The sequence below is a fragment of the Sylvia atricapilla genome, chromosome 7, assembly GCF_009819655.1.
Source record: "Sylvia atricapilla isolate bSylAtr1 chromosome 7, bSylAtr1.pri, whole genome shotgun sequence".
Lineage (NCBI taxonomy): Eukaryota > Metazoa > Chordata > Aves > Passeriformes > Sylviidae > Sylvia > Sylvia atricapilla.
In genome coordinates, this window is record NC_089146.1 from 7,646,354 (window position 1) to 7,661,889 (window position 15,536).

At 38.2% G+C, this 15,536-nt stretch overlaps 1 protein-coding gene across 2 annotated transcripts in view; it reads left to right on the plus strand.

Moving 5' to 3' along the window:
- Positions 1 to 8,818, plus strand: part of PMS1 (PMS1 homolog 1, mismatch repair system component) — a 44,573-nt gene extending 35,755 nt beyond the window's left edge. Inside the window, exons 11-12 of one of the 2 annotated variants that reach the window (XR_010743974.1) lie at positions 6,532 to 6,692; positions 8,443 to 8,561. Coding sequence is in view for 1 of the 2 variants with exons in the window: in XM_066322522.1 (XP_066178619.1) it covers positions 6,532 to 6,692; positions 8,443 to 8,634 (353 nt within the window). In the remaining variant the exon portion in view is untranslated. Of the gene's footprint in view, positions 1 to 6,531; positions 6,693 to 8,442 lie in introns of both variants that reach the window. The other variant, XM_066322522.1, reaches the window with a different exon arrangement.
- The last annotated feature ends 6,718 nt before the right edge of the window (positions 8,819 to 15,536 follow it).

A 15,536-nucleotide genomic window follows, 5' to 3' on the forward strand; every position in this document is an offset into this window, starting at 1 on the left:
GCAAGCAGGTGTTAAGCTGTTCCCAGAAAAGCTGGGCTGCATGCCATGTAATGTTGATTTGGGAGGACAAACATCATCACTGCACCCCACTTCCTTCTCCTTGCCCCAGCTCTATGTGCTGAGCCTGCTGCCACGTGGTCAGGAGCGTCCCTTTGGTGGGCTGGGGTCAGCTGCCCAGCTGTGTCCCCTCCAGGTCCTTGTGCACCTCCAGCCTTCTCACTGGTGGGGTGGAGGGAGGAGCAGAAAGGGCCTTGATGCTGTGTAAGCCCTGCTCAGTGCAACAAAAACTTCCCTGTGTTACCAGCACTGTTTCCTGCACAAATCCAAAACAGCCCCATACTAGCTACTGTGAACAAAATTGGCTAATTTGGCCAAAACCAAATGGAAAACTACTTTTGATTAAGACAGCTTGGTTAGTTGAAGAGCAACATTGTGACACTATAATAGCAAAACACTTGACACAGTAGCTGGGAAGTAGTCTTCCCATCCTCTGTTCCTAAGATGTAAATTTAAGACAATGAAATCTCAAGGAAACTGTTCTGTTTGGTTTACAGTTAGTGAAAGTGCTTTGTAGCACTCTGGAGGTTGATGAATCATAGGAGTTGCCCAGTAAAGAATGGCCATTTAATTCAGTCTTTTGTCCTACTCTTCTATTTTAACTACTTGAGTGAAAAGCTAGTAACATCTGAGTCTTGTCAGTCATGTTTAGAAGCTTCTGCTGATGACATTATAGCAGTTACAGCCTCTTTTATTAAAAGAGCTGTAGGTAGATGAAGGTAGATGAAGGTAGAAATATCAGCAAACAAATGGAATTTCTCTTAGCTTTTTTCCAACTGACCCAAGGGTTTCTACTTAATCAATTTCTCCTCTATTTCTTAAACTTGCCCCTGAAATACACTATCTTCTACAAATACTTATTAGAGTTGAGTTTTAGACACGGATATTAGTTCTTAACATTTCTAGTGTGCCTTCTCTGGGAATTTCACTGTGAAGTTTAGGGTTAATTAATTCATAGGTTCTTGTATAATCTTTACAGAAAGGGACCTGCATACCAGGAGTGATTTGTCCCACTTAGACCTGAGTATTCTGCAGGATTTCTCAGCTTTGAGAGAACCAGTTTGTTTCTTAAAGCATCTTTCACAATCCATTATAGAAGCATTACTTTCTTTCACTGTCTGTATTTAGTGTCTATTTTTGTGGGATTTTGGAAATTCAGACACATCCTGAAAGGGAGGCATTCTGATGTTTTTGAACTAAAATTTCCTTCAGAAAAGTTTTGTTTTTTAGGATATATTGTTAATTTTTTGGGCCAGAGGTTCCTACTTTGCCTGGTGGATGATAAAGTCACAGCTTGCTGTGGAGAGGCCCTAGAATGGAAATGTGCTGTTAACCCATGGTAACTGGAGAGTTTCTCCTTAGCATTATCCATAGGAGCACACCAGAACCCCATTCTCTGTGCACATGACCTTTGTAACTAATTTTTTCCTAACTTTTTGGATTAATTGGATCAGTCCTAGTATTTGCTGTTTCTTAACTGAACTGAACTATCAGCTCTCTCTGTCAGGGTCTGCTGCAGCACATTCAGAAGTCTGTGTTTTCCTCTGGGCCTTCAGCCCTGATATAGTCATAACAGGTATTCCTTTCTGACTGCTGACTAATTTCATTAGTAGACACTTACTAGCACTTGCTAATATGCATGGCTTCCTTTTTCATCCTGAATGAAGAGTTTCATTTTCTGTAGCAGAAAGTTTACTTTTTCTGACAGAGAGATAGCTTACTTCACAAGCAAATTTGTTGATTGATTGGTTGATTGATTTCTTAATATTTTAATTTCAACATGCAAGTGGTATTTCTGGTAATTTCTTCTTGCAAAACTACCTTTACAGCAAGCCTTTCTGGTGATCCATGCAAATAAGTCTGTAATGCCATCCAGCTCTAAGATACCTCCCAAAAGAAGAGCAAAGAAAATTTTGCTGCTCTATTTGGACATTCAGCTGTTTTAGTCATAGAGGAGGCTTTCCTTGACCCATGGTGGTCTGGTCTCTGAAGAGGACTGTCAGTCTAGTAGGTTGCACTGATTATTTGTTTAAATCTCTATAGATACTCTATGTTCTACCAAAGTTCTACCAAAGAAGAAGAGAAGGATCCAGAGTATTGCTGCTCATTACCACATATTAAATCTACTCATAGTACCCAGACACTGATTTGGAACACTGGCCCTCTTGCCTCTTACCTAATGGGGTATTGTGCACCCCGTTAGGACAGCTTCCTAAATGACTGTAACCATTTAAATTTAAATTTAGAACCGTAGATTCATTCTGTTGGGATGTTTTACAGAACTGACTGCTTATTTATTTAAAAAAACCCTGAGCAACTGCCTTAATTTGGAAGGTGACCAGTAATTCCTGTGTTGCATTATGCTTGCATCTCAACTGATCTATTTTAAAAATACTTCTTTGCAGTTCAGAATCTTAGCTTCTGGAAACTTGTGGCACAGAGAGTCTTTTAATGAAGATTTTCATTCTTGTGGTTTCTTACTTGAAAAAAATACCACCCATGAAATATTAATTTTTTCCTTATGTGGATGACATTAGGGACAGTGTCATTCATAGGATAAAAGATGAGTCATGCATTAATCTTGGGATTGATACTCAGAAATTGAATGTAATTCTCTTGCAATGCTTGGAATTCGTAGAAATATAACTGTTCTTTAATGGCTGGTACCTTTTAGCTAGTGGAGTGGTTCTGAGCTTTATTTACTCTGATAATTTACCAGGAATCTTCCTCACAGGCCTTGCTCTGAACCCCTCTGCAACACATGGCACTTGGATACACTGTTCGTAGTAAGTTTTTGAAAGGCCTAATTAGCAGGTTTTTTTTCCTGACAAAGAACTCAGCTCCACATGGAGTTTTGTTCTTGTTCTGCCATTTTGGTGGGAAAACTGCTTAAACATCTGTATTTTCACAAATGCACCTTTGAATGTTAATTTTTGCAAGTGTATGGGAGTTGGAGGCCTTACTTGCCTATTGTTTCATTTGAGGATAAGTCTGCCTTTTGAATGTGTTCTTGCTAGGAGACAGAAAGGTAATCTACCTTTACTCTCTTCAGAGACTCTATATGACTGCAGACAAAGTTATTCCAAGTATCCTAGATTTTGGAAGTGCTCCATCTGCTTCATGTTTTTGGTAGGCTAAGATCTTTGTATTGTCTCCCTGTTCATCAGGATTGCTCATCCGTCTAAGGAGTTTTCAACTAGATTTTTCTCTGGATAGCTCACAGTGAAAAACATGTTGTGAAATAGCCAAGAAAACACTTCTTGCTGTCAGTGTGTCAGTTAGGCAAAATCAATAGTTTCTTTGTGGAATGTGCCAGTTGTTGTAATTTGCAAAGCTGTGACGCTGAGCTCCAGTCTGTCTTCCACTGCCCTCCCACCCCCTCATGTTCTGGCCTTACTGAGGTTTCAAGTGATGCTACCTTTGGGAGAGCAGTCTGTTTGCTTTTACTTAATAAAGCAAATTACTTAATACTCGGTGTTCTGGGACCTGCCAGGCATTTGTTTGCTCACAGTGACCCCTACGTGCAGGGAACATTTCAAGAAGTAAGATGGATTACTTTCTGTCCAGTTCTTCTTAAGATGTGTTTATTATATGTGCCTTCACTGCACATCTGTCTGTTTGCCTTTGGGAAAAGCCTAGAGAGAGATGGGAGTTCTTGCCTGGAGAGGAACTGAGACCAAGGATCACACCTTAGCTGGTATTGTATCAATACTAGGTCTTGGGCCATGCTCCAAGGCAGGCTTTTACGGTGGAATTGTCTGCCTCATGTAGTCAACATGAGTGTGTACAAGGAATGTGTTTATAAGGCCTCAAAGAGCAGTGATAGGTAAATAACCCTTTGTTCTTGGTGATATAAACTGCCTCAGCTCTTGTAACCCACCAGTGGAAAACCATGCTGCAATTGATTTTCAGTTTGATTTTGACCATAGACTGGGAGACAGACAGTGTTATAGTGTCACCTAATCTAGGTGGCAGCTGGAAGGGAACAGTTTTTCCTGGCCATCAAGAAGGAGTTATCCAAAGAGGATTGTAAATACTTAGTTTAGGAGGAGAAAGGGGAAATTTGTAACAGTGAGAAATCCACATTTTTACTCATTTGAAAGCTAGTTTATTTCTTCATGGAAATAACTTTCCTTGGAAGTTGCAAAGTATTTCAGAGAAACTACTATGGCAACTGTTTAAGGACTGCTGTTTGAATACTCAAAAGTCTTAGTATTTATTTTGTAAAAAATTTACAAGTACACTGAGGCTTGGACATCTGCTTATATCATCAAGTGTTGCCAATATCAGAGTTCTGCAGAGACTTGCAGATAAATACTTGTTAATCAGCATGCAACTGGGCTACTTTGCAGTTTAAAGAAGGTTAGCAGAAAAGGAGAATGGCACACAAACAAATACCAGTTAAATAAACCTCCCTTAGCCAGGGTTTGTGCTGTTTGTTCTTATGTTAAACTCTCTCAAGCCCACTCTGACTTTCAGATGAGAGAGGAAAATGGTGAAGTCAAATCTGGCTGTCAGAATTTGCAGATGGAACAATGGCTATTGGTGAAGCTGAAGAGTATAGGAGGAAATGTTTTGCAAATCCAGAACCTCACTGTCATAAAATTTTAAAAGGAAGTACAGGAAATATAAGGTTTTAAACTGAATGTTTAAATATTTGAAACTTTAAAAATTTTGTGTTCTGTCTTTGGTAACAAATAAAGGGGTAATTATTGAAACAGATTAAGTTCTAATTTTAGAGAGAAAGCGGCATAATCCAATAGTCTGGAATAGTTCTTCAAATCTAATCTGTAATTAAATCAAAAATAGAACAAAAATTAAGAGAAAAGAGCTGAAGGAGATTTTAAAGAGAGACTTTATCTTTTCCTCCTGTCCCTTACTGACAGGCTTGCCCATGGGGAAATATTAACATAGTACATCATCTTTTCTCACCTTTATATCTGGCAAACTTTCATATAATGTAACATTTTGCTTTAAGATGAATTGGAACACAAGTTTACAGTATTATATAAAAATATCTCTCTGCTGGCTGGCCACAATTAGGGACAGGCAGGCAGAGTTTAATGCACAGCTGGAAGAAGGTTATGTGAGTTTCAGGGGAAGAGGGGATGAGGGGCTGTTCCCTATATCAAATTTCCACTAGTCAAAGTATCTCATGCCATGAAGCTTAAAAAGGCCCAAGAACATTATTTACCCAGTGACACACCCATATTTAGGAAAAGTTTCAACCTTCACAGTTATCCTGCTCACCTGTGCTCTTATTTAATGATTGCCAAATAAACTGTGCCTAGACATGGATAACTGCAGCTTCCTTCTAACAGCTAATGAAAGTGTGTTTTGCTGACTTATGTTGCATATCTGTTTTCTCTTCTGAAATGTCTCATGTTGTTGTTTGGATTAGGAGCAGGAATTATCCCTTGTGACAGTTTTTTAGTGCAATGTACCTTGGAGCAATCTATTTGTCTCCAGCTCTTTTGACTTTACAAAAACCGTTGTGACTTGAGCTGAAGATAATTTATCCTACCTGGAGCCATTACACGGGAGTGGATTTATTTTCATTAGTAGTTCAATTTTTCTATGCTATCTGTGTCTAAATTTGTACCCTTTAGACTTGTAGTGGAGGAAAAGGGAAGGTAGTTGTGCAGATTGGGCTGTTTCTGTGTACCCAACATGAATGACAGGATAATCTGAAGGACTGAATGAGAATGTGTGATCACCAGAGAACTCCTAACCACCAGAGAATTTGCTTCTAACTGGGAGTGGAAAAAAAGTTGCTGTACAGGAACAACTTCAATCAGATTTTTTTCCTGTAATGTGAATAAGAAGGGAAATCATATAGACCTCAGTGCTTGAATAGATACTCTGTTAGAAGGGCTGTTTAATTTTTTATTCATTATTCCTACTCAGAATGTTACCTGCTCCAGCAGTGATACTATATGAATGATAATAGGAAGTCAGTCACAGAGCCTTTAATTTTATGGGTTTGAGTTTTTCTTCAGATGTTGTAGAAGAAACTGCTTTTTATTTCAGTAGAATCTGAATTCGTTAGGATAACATTTGAACTCTACAGATGTTTAAACCAGTTACATAGGAAATAGTGCCAACACTGTTTTAAGTTTTTTTTATTGCCAACTTCAACTTTAATTTTATGTATGTTTAATTAAAGTCACAGAAGCTTTAATTAAAGCTGTGCTCAAGACTGGGAATGCTGCAAATGTTTTAAGCATTAAACAGTGCCAGCTAGGATTTGGATTAATGTAAGCTGAGACATTTGTGATGTGAATAAACACACATCATCATAATGAAACATTGTGCAAATAAATGCTTTTCATTCCAAGGGAGGAACAAAAAAGTTTCCTAATTGTACTGGACTAAAGTACTAAATGACTTTGCATCAGTTTAATTTTCTGTGAATTGTTATAGAATAGAAATTACAGCAGTGCATGAATTACCATTTTGTTTTTGTATTTTCAGGTGTTTCGGCTACAGAAAATCATCTGGAAGTAGAAGGGATGGCAAATTGTCTGCCATATTATGGAATTTCTGATTTGAAAGAAATTCTGCATGCAGTAGTTAACAGAAATGCAAAGGAAGTATATGAATGTAGGCCTCTCAAAGTGATAAATTACTTGGAGGTGAGACGGAAGCTTTCTTTTAGTATTAGCCAGCTGAACTTGCAATAATTCTTGAAACAGCTTGAAAATTGTTCTTCACCTTTGTGTTTTAATTAATTTCATTGTGTTCTAAACAGGAGTTACTCTTGAGAAAGAGAGTATCATATCCTCTCTGAGTTGTGTATTCCTTACCAAAATACTTCCATCAAATACGCCCAAAAGTAGTTACACAGTGTGATATAACATGTGCCAAAAGCTGATGTTCACCAAGTGTTTCCTCTATAAGGCACTTTTCAGACTAGAAAGGCATTTCTCCATGTTAGGATACAAAACTGCCACAAAATGGCAGTGACTCATGTTAGTATTTTCTGTGCAAATAAATAAATTGTCCATCCAGAGACAGCAATGGCCTGAAGTTTCAGAGACAACTAATAGATGTGGTACTAGTTAAAGCTGGAGTAACCAGCAGTAGTAATCACTTCTTGTCCAGCAGTTTGACTAATGCTCTCTAATACCAATTCTCTTCAAAAAGATTACCAAAATATATGTGAAGTCTCTTCATATTTAAGCATTTATAACATGCCTTCCTGAATGTGGTTACTTCAAACTAGGACCTAGGTACATACTTACACAGGGTATGTGTTTTATCTTTTAAGCATTGTTACACAAATCTTCCCCTGTCTTTTGGGAGTAGTAAGCTGCCTTTGCAGCAAGTGGTTCTGTTATGTACTACTGAACCACTCTCATGCACTAAGAAAAGAAGCTTAAAGAAGGGATAAGTTCAGCGTTGAGACAGGAATGGTTTGTAAAAAAACCCAGACAGCTCTAAAAACAGTTATTTAGAAATAAGCACTGAATTTTTTGATCTTTCTGGGAGGTAAAAACTGGAAATGCCATTCACTTTCATGTTCAGAATCACAACTTTAATGATTCATTTCATGTTTGAGCATGCAGCATGTCTGCAGCTTTTGCTGCAGCTTCTGCATCAATAGATGCAGGATAATGGTTGAAGCAGAAGCTTGCCAGGGTATAAAACAGTCCACAATGATCTTTTCCCACGTGGAGAAGTGGGAGAAAATCTTAGACAAAAAAAATGAGATGATTTAGATTAAATCATTTTGAATGATGCTCAGGTTTGTGCAGTGTGAAGGGAGCTCGTGTGCCATACACATTTCTGTCTAGGCTACATGACAAGTACAGAAGAAAAGGCAGTGACAGGAAGGCCCATCTTGGAGGAGGAAACAAAACTTTGTTTTGAAGTTCCTTAGTTCTTTGAGGGTGGGTGCTTTAGCAGTCACTTCTTCCTAATGTTCAGTGGATGCAATAGACCATAGTAAATATGGATAATTCTATGAAGTTTTGCTGTAGTATTTTTCAGATTTTACTTAGTGACTGCTTGAATAAATTTATGGTACTTCTAAAGTTTGTGGAGTGAAATGTGTCTTGTGAACTGGTAAACATGTACAGCTGATGCTGGTGACATCAGGAAATCAGAAACACAAAGCATCTTGAAAAAGTAGGCTAAAAGAGTGCAGACATAACCAGGGGGCTGTGTGTACATGCCTCCATTGTAGAAATGTCATGAACTGAACAGTAAGATATGTTTAAAGTTATATTTAGATTTCTGAGATTTGGAATATTTAGCAGAAGAAAAGGATGACCTTTAAGTAGTAAGTGCTTAATTCCTGCTTTCTGGTGGCCCTAGGCTAATGTGCTAAAAAGTGGTACTTTAAAACTATTGGGGTTTTGGTTTTGTTTTTCCTTTCCACAGGGAGAAGCAGTACGTTTAGCTCGGCAGCTGCCCTTACATTTGTCAAAAGAAGATGTGCAAAACACAATTTACAGGATGAAGCAACAGCTTGGAAAGGAAAATAAAGGCTGTGTTCATGGTCGACCTTTTTTTCATCACTTAACAGATATTCCAGAAGTTGACAAGCACAACTCCATGGAAATTATTCAGTAAATGGAACATTTTGTTTGGGGTCATACTTCTCTTGCTTAATTTTGATCACTACTCTGTAATTTCAGTATGTTTTGTGCAAAGCTTTTCTATAATGAGTTTTCACTGTTACATGTTCACCTCCTATAGACTTTATTTAAATAAAAATGCTATTTGAAAACTGGAAATAAATACTGTAGAGAAACAACTCGCCACTATTTTTTTAAGAAGAATTTATTAAAGAAATGTTCTCAACTGATTTCCTCCTTCTCTTATTGCTGCAGGTTTAAGAAATACCAGTATGTCAGAATTTTTTAGATGTGAAGTGGTTAGAAGTTGCTTTCAACAGAACATGGCAAAGTTTATTATACTAAGGACATCAGCTGTTAATTTTCAAAGGAATGCCAGATAGCTGTAAGTATTTAAATATGGCATTGCCATGTGCAGTTATTATAGCTAGAGTAGTCGTATTTTTATTTGGAAATTCTTAGGTCATGTAAATTAGTATTGACAGTCCTACTATCCAATCTCCAAAAATTCTACCCTTGTAGAAGTGTGATTCTTTGAAGTACCGTACAGAAGTTTAAGAAGTACAGATCAACAAAAACTGGCCAGTTACTTGCAAGCAGAATGGATGTGAGTCACAGGAGCACAGGTTAGCACTGAAATCAGGTGCCCATGGATATTTATTGGTGCAGCTCTCTACAACAACTGTTTGGGGGTGGGAAACATAAACTGTCCTCCCTCAGAAAGCTTGTGGCATAACTAGGGCATAGTCTGCTATATAGAGAGCTACTGATTTTGGTAAACTGGTTCATTCTCTTTCTACCAGAACACAATGTTTACTTCTCTATTTCAAGTAGTGGCCTACTTCTGTAAACCTACCCCCCTAGGCCTTCTGTGCACAGCAGATGCCTTGTCTCTGGAAGAGTATGCTTTAAATTTTCAAGCTCACCTGAAAATTCCTTCCCATCCCCAGCTGTTGTTTGGGAACCTAGGCACTGTGGAAATGTGGTGGTAGGACCTGGCTTTGCAGTGGCTGCTGGGTAAATGGTTGAAGGTTGCTGAAAGGCCCATCTGCAAGTTAGTTTGTGGACAGGAGTGTTGGACCAGACAAGCAAAGGTAGTGTTTGAGTATGTAAATCACTGATGCTGAACTGGTGAACTAATTTAAGAAATCACATCACAGCCATACATCATAACATATAAATTCTGACCTGAAAGGCAATGATTATCTTTTTCACAGAGCCTGTTGCAGCAGAACAAGAGGTAATTGGTTTAAACTGAAGGAGGATCGATCTAGATTAGGTATAAGAAAGAAATTTTTTACAATGATGGTGGTAAAACACTAGAACAGGTTACCCAGTCAGGCAGTAGATGCCCCATGTATGGAAATACTCAATGTCAAGGTCAAGTTGGATGAGGCAACTGGATTTAGTGAAGATATCACTGTTCTCTGCAGGGGAGTTGAACTAGATGACCTTTAAAAAGTACTACTCAAACTATTCTGCGATTTTATGCTGATTTCTTTATGTCATTAAAGTAAGTTTGTCCTTTTCATAAAGAGCAAGGATGATCAGAGGGCACAAGCAGGATATCTTTCCAAGTTTAATGGTAGCAAGGCACAAAATGAGAATGTCACTTGCAAACTGGACACTTGGCTCTAAATGTCACTCGGTGCAGAAGATGTGAATTTTTAGAATCGAAGTGACAAGGTGGATGGAGACAGAGGAAGGAGACGTGACCTTTGGCTCTGATGGGGAAACAGGATCCCAGCCTTGAATGGGATACAGAAGGTTCTAGTTTGTTTATTTTTATTCTTGTTGGAATACAATTTCTGAGTTTAGAGAGGTGCCGTTGCACTGAGAAAAGCTAGAAGCAAGCTGCAGAATGGAAGTTTATCTCCTGAGTAAGGTTGTTGGAAATTAAATTAATGTGTGCACCACTTTCAGTCAGTTTGGAGTAAAACATAATGGTATGTAATGAGATTAATAATTGCTGGTTCTTTTCCAAAAGGTAAGATAGCTGTATCCTAATTATACTGAAGCTAGTGCTAATATCTCTGGTAACACTTGAGTCTACATCAAGATGACAAGTTCAGGCCCTAAACTGAAAACAAAACATGATTGGCAATTGGTATTCACAGGTGCCAGGGCAGGTTTAGTTGCTATGGAAGCAAATTAGCGTCAGGATTTTCGATGGGTGCAGGTGCACCAGGTTAGGCAATCGAGAGCTGAGTCTTCCCTTCTTTCCTAGCTACGTTTGCTGGACTTACACCTCAGAGAACTGCTCTGGATTTCTTCCTTAGGTACATGTACATACAGTTTGTTTTCTGTCTCTGGGGGATACTGGGGGCTGTTGTATGGCTGGGTGCCAGCAGCAAGTGCTGGAGCATGGCTTTGGAGCTTTAAGTGTGGGTGTCTCCCCACCACAGTACGCATGGTTGGGACTGCAAGCTGAAATTGGGAGCTAGACTTGTGTTCTGCTGATGGGAGGTCCTTTAGATAGGACCAGGTGGAGGTCTCTCCTTGCTTTATCCAGTGTGAACTAAAAGAAATGTTCTGTTTCTGGAGATGTTTTCACTGATGCCTCTAGTGATGTATCCATTTTATGTGCTTTGTTTAAACAATAGAAGTACCCCAGTTCTAGGTTTACAAGTTTGAAGAAGTTAAATGGTGTGCCTGAAGTAGGAGTTCTGGAGAGGGTAGGCGCATCAGTTTTTGCCATTGCATCAGCACGGGGTGCTGCTACACGGTGAACCTCACAAGGCTCTCGGGAAAGCACACAAAGGCTGTCTCTGCCTGCAGTCAGTCTGTCCCCAGCTCCGTGGGCAGTTTACTGGAAAGGAAGAAGAAAACCTGAAATGTGCAATGTTGGGTGGAGTTGGATACAGCTGTCCTTGACCTCTTCCCACAGAGGAAGAGCTGCGGAGCAGGGCATGTCCCAGCGGCCAGCGAGTGGCAGCCCCCTTGTCCCCCACGCGGCTGCTGCCCCACGAGTGGCCGGGCTGGGGCATTCCAGGGACTTCTCGGATTTGCACTGCCCTCTGCTGGCATTTCGGTTTTGTACAGATATGCCTTGAATTGAGGGCTGGGGCTCAATGGATGAGCATCATTCCTTCCTTGCTTTGTGTCTCCAGCAGGTCAAAGCGTTATTGCTTACCTTGCTCTCCGTGGTGTGCATGCTTGCTTTCCTAAAATATACCTAGTGCAGGTAGTAGTGCTCCCTAGGGGAGAGTCAGGAGCTTTCCAGACTAAAGCATGATCTCACAGTTCAATTTCCAAAGCCTTTTGGTTGTACGTAGCTTTGCATTTTTCAGAGGATTGATTGGTTGGGGCAGTTTTGGTTCTGGTAGTGTCTTTGCAGCTCTGGTGTCTTCTTCACCTAAATTCTGAGAGGTTCCACATTCCTTTCATGGAAAAACCTCTGAATTTCAATTTATCTTTAAAAACACAGGGAAATCTCATTTAAAAAAATTTCCTCGCATGTAACTATCGGTATAAACGTGAAATGGAGGTAGTGCCTTTTACATGTGTCTTCTCTGAATGTAGTAGGAATCTTACTAAGGTAAGTTTTTGTTTCAGTTAACCAGTGGGTGTATGTGAAGGAGTTTGGACTCCCGCTCGTTTGGTTTTCTTCCCCTTTATCATGAATAGTATAGTTCAGAGAACTATAGCAAAAACCAGAGGAACATTGCAGTTATTTCAGGAGCACCTAGCAGTCATTGGTAACAGTACATTCTAAATGATGAAATTTAGGATTTGTTAGAATGGATTCTTCTCTTTTTCCATATTCTGATATGGAATTTTTAAAATATTTGTCAGTAAAACCGATATTCCCCAGGACTTTATTTAGTTACACAAGCAAACATTCCCTAGTATCAAGGATTTAATTCCTTTTTTTCCCCTGCAAACTTAGTGGTATTACTTTAATGAAAACTGACTTCAACAAACAACTTTTTAGGTTTTTGAAAGGGTTGTAATATTTGGTCATCAGAGTTTGTTTTTATCTTCTGTAAAGCAGGTCAGCTTTTGGTTTTGTACTGGGTTTTTTTTTTTCTTTTGTTAAATAAACTTATAATTCTGAATTTATTTTTTGGCTGCAATAGAATATTGAAGTGTTCTTGAGAATTTTGTTTCGTTTGTACCCAGCATTTAACAGGATGGGTTAGCAATTATAAGGAATTTCAGATACATCCATTTAATTTTGCAAATGAAAGGCTACCAGGACTCGCTTTTATTTTTTTCCCCTCTCTCCCTTTCTCTATAAGTATGGAGTATCATATCTGAAATTATGGAGAGTATAAATGTGGAAATGTTAAATCTTTTGTTAATGGCTTCGAATTAAGCACACATTGTTGCAGATGATTTGGAGGACTTATTTAAAGTAAATATACAATTTCAAGCTCAATTATCATTCATAGTTGAACTGAACATAGTGAGATATTCAGTCTGTGAATTTGATACAGTGTTACTTCATAATTATGATGCTTTTTTACAGTAAATTTGATATAGAACAGTTGCTAAAGGAAAGCTGCTGAATAGTGTGACCAACCATTTTATGGGACACATCTGGTGCATTAGTTCAGGATGTGCAGTGCAGGAGAACAGAGCCTTTTGCCCAAAAGGAGAAGGAAGCTAACTCCACATGTATACATTTTGGGGGACATGCAGAGAGGTTAAATAATTACGAGTTAATTGTGTAAGCTAATAAGAGGGGTGTTTGTAATGTCATTTCAGAATAGCTAAGGAGGAAACAGAAGAGAATTATTGTTTTAAAATCTCAAATGAATGGTTTACACCTGTTAATGTTACATTTAGAACAGCTGTTTCTTTTATTATCAGTAAACAGATGCAGAAAGTAATGGAATGTTTTAAAGCAATATGTTAATCCTGTCTTCCACTACTCAATATTCTCACAATGTCATGATTAAATATTAACTGTAATGCTGCTGTCATCTGCAGTTAAAGAATATTTACTTACAATTTTAATCACTTTTTATCTGAAGTTTAAGTGTTTATCTAAAGTTATTGTAATCTTTTATTAACCCAATCTAAGTGGTTTTTTTGGTCAGATTATTGGCCTGAACTACTCAAAGTAACCCTGATTTTGGTTTTGCTCAAAGGTTATTTCTGTATTTGAAATTTCACCTGAAATGAAACAAGCTATATTTATAAGTGGGGAAGTGGGTGGGAAATTGCTCTTAAAGTCCGGGGCTAGCACACATTTTATATGATCTCCATGTGAAGTTGATTATAGGTGAAGCTTTCTGGGATTATACTCAGGCTATGAACTGCAGTTGGGTTGGAATAGCACCAGTCAGGTGGTACAGGAGAGGCTCTGTTTGTTTGTTTGTTTGTGTGAAAATGGTGTTAGTCAATTTATTTTCCAATGTGTTGTGCTGCCTCAGTTTTGAAAGAAAGAGAAGCTATGCATCTGACAGTCTCTTGGAAGGAAATATGTCAAAACTGCAGGCACAATACAATGCACTTAGAAAACAGTACCAAAACAAGTATTTCAAAACATTTACAAATTCGTGTCTAAACTGACCTGAAGTTTCCTAGAAACCTGTAGTGGCCCCTCAGATGCTCAGAGGTGGCAGTAAGAGTTCCTCAACTAGAAAATGTGTGTGTTCATTTTAGAATTGCAGCATGTGGCAGTGTTCTGAAGCCTGTAGCGTTTCAGTGAGCTAACGTGCGGTGGTGGAGCATTACTAACTGACCCTCGAAGAACGGAAGCACAGAAGATTCATGCTCTGTGACTTGTTTGGCAGATTAGTTTTCAGGAAATGCAGAGACCAACGAATATGGCAGCTGCGTTATTAAAAATACTGTATTCAAGCCCAGGTCAAATTGTTCATTCATGCATGGAGTAACTCAGCATTAATTGAATCATCGCATTTTTTACATATTTGAGATACTGATATTTTTTGCTTCAGCACTTGAAATGCCTGATAAATTACTATATTCACAAGGGGCAAGCATTTTTGACAGAGGAATGCTTTATAAAGCATTTATGTGTGAGTGTTTGCTCGTCAGGTCATTGCAGTAGTAAAATTGTATTGGTAGAACTAAGATTCGGTCTTAATTTTCATGTCAGGCAGTCTATTTTTCGAGGATTTCAAGATGCTTAGGTAAAACTATCTAAAATTATACAAAATAATTTAATTATTATTATACATAATAACTAAAATTGATAATTTTAATATTTATTAAAATATTTTAAAATTAATAATTAAATTCCTTTGTTCTTATTAGCTTGATACTGCTTATATTAGATAAATTAGATATGTTCCTGGTGAAAGGTAAGAGAGTTAATTTTCTCAATTAAAAAAAAAGGTGAGGGGAGAGTAGGGAGAAACCCTCTCATGTCCATTAAGTAGATTTAAGACTCCTGTCATCTCAATTCAATAGAATTGAAAGGAAAATTATTTTTTAAATAATTTGAGTTTTTCATATGAAATAGTTTTTGAAAGGCAAATAATTTCAGTTTGTGAGGAGCAAATCTAGGTTTGATTCTTGTCGGACTTCGCCAAAACAGACTAGTAGTAAATAGATTACTTCAAAGGAATGTTTTGTTGGAGGTCTTATTTTTCCCTTAAGCAGGCAGAGTAGAAATATTATTTGGTTAGTTAACGTTTCTGACGCTCCCTGACACCTTAAGTGTGTATAATTTAGAACAGGAACCATTTAATAGTTACGAAGACAAGTGGAACTGTAGAAAACTGTTCCCTCATCAGGGTAGTTTGCTCTTACTTCTCCCACAACAGAGTTAGAGAACCTTCCCCCAAAGCTTCACATTGAGCTTCAAAGTGCCCTTTTCTAAAAGTTGTTGTCCCAGATCTCATTGCCATTTAGAAGAGCCATATCTTCTATGCTTTATATACAATGACCTTTGAGCAATTGAAAATGCTGCCAGCTCCTTTA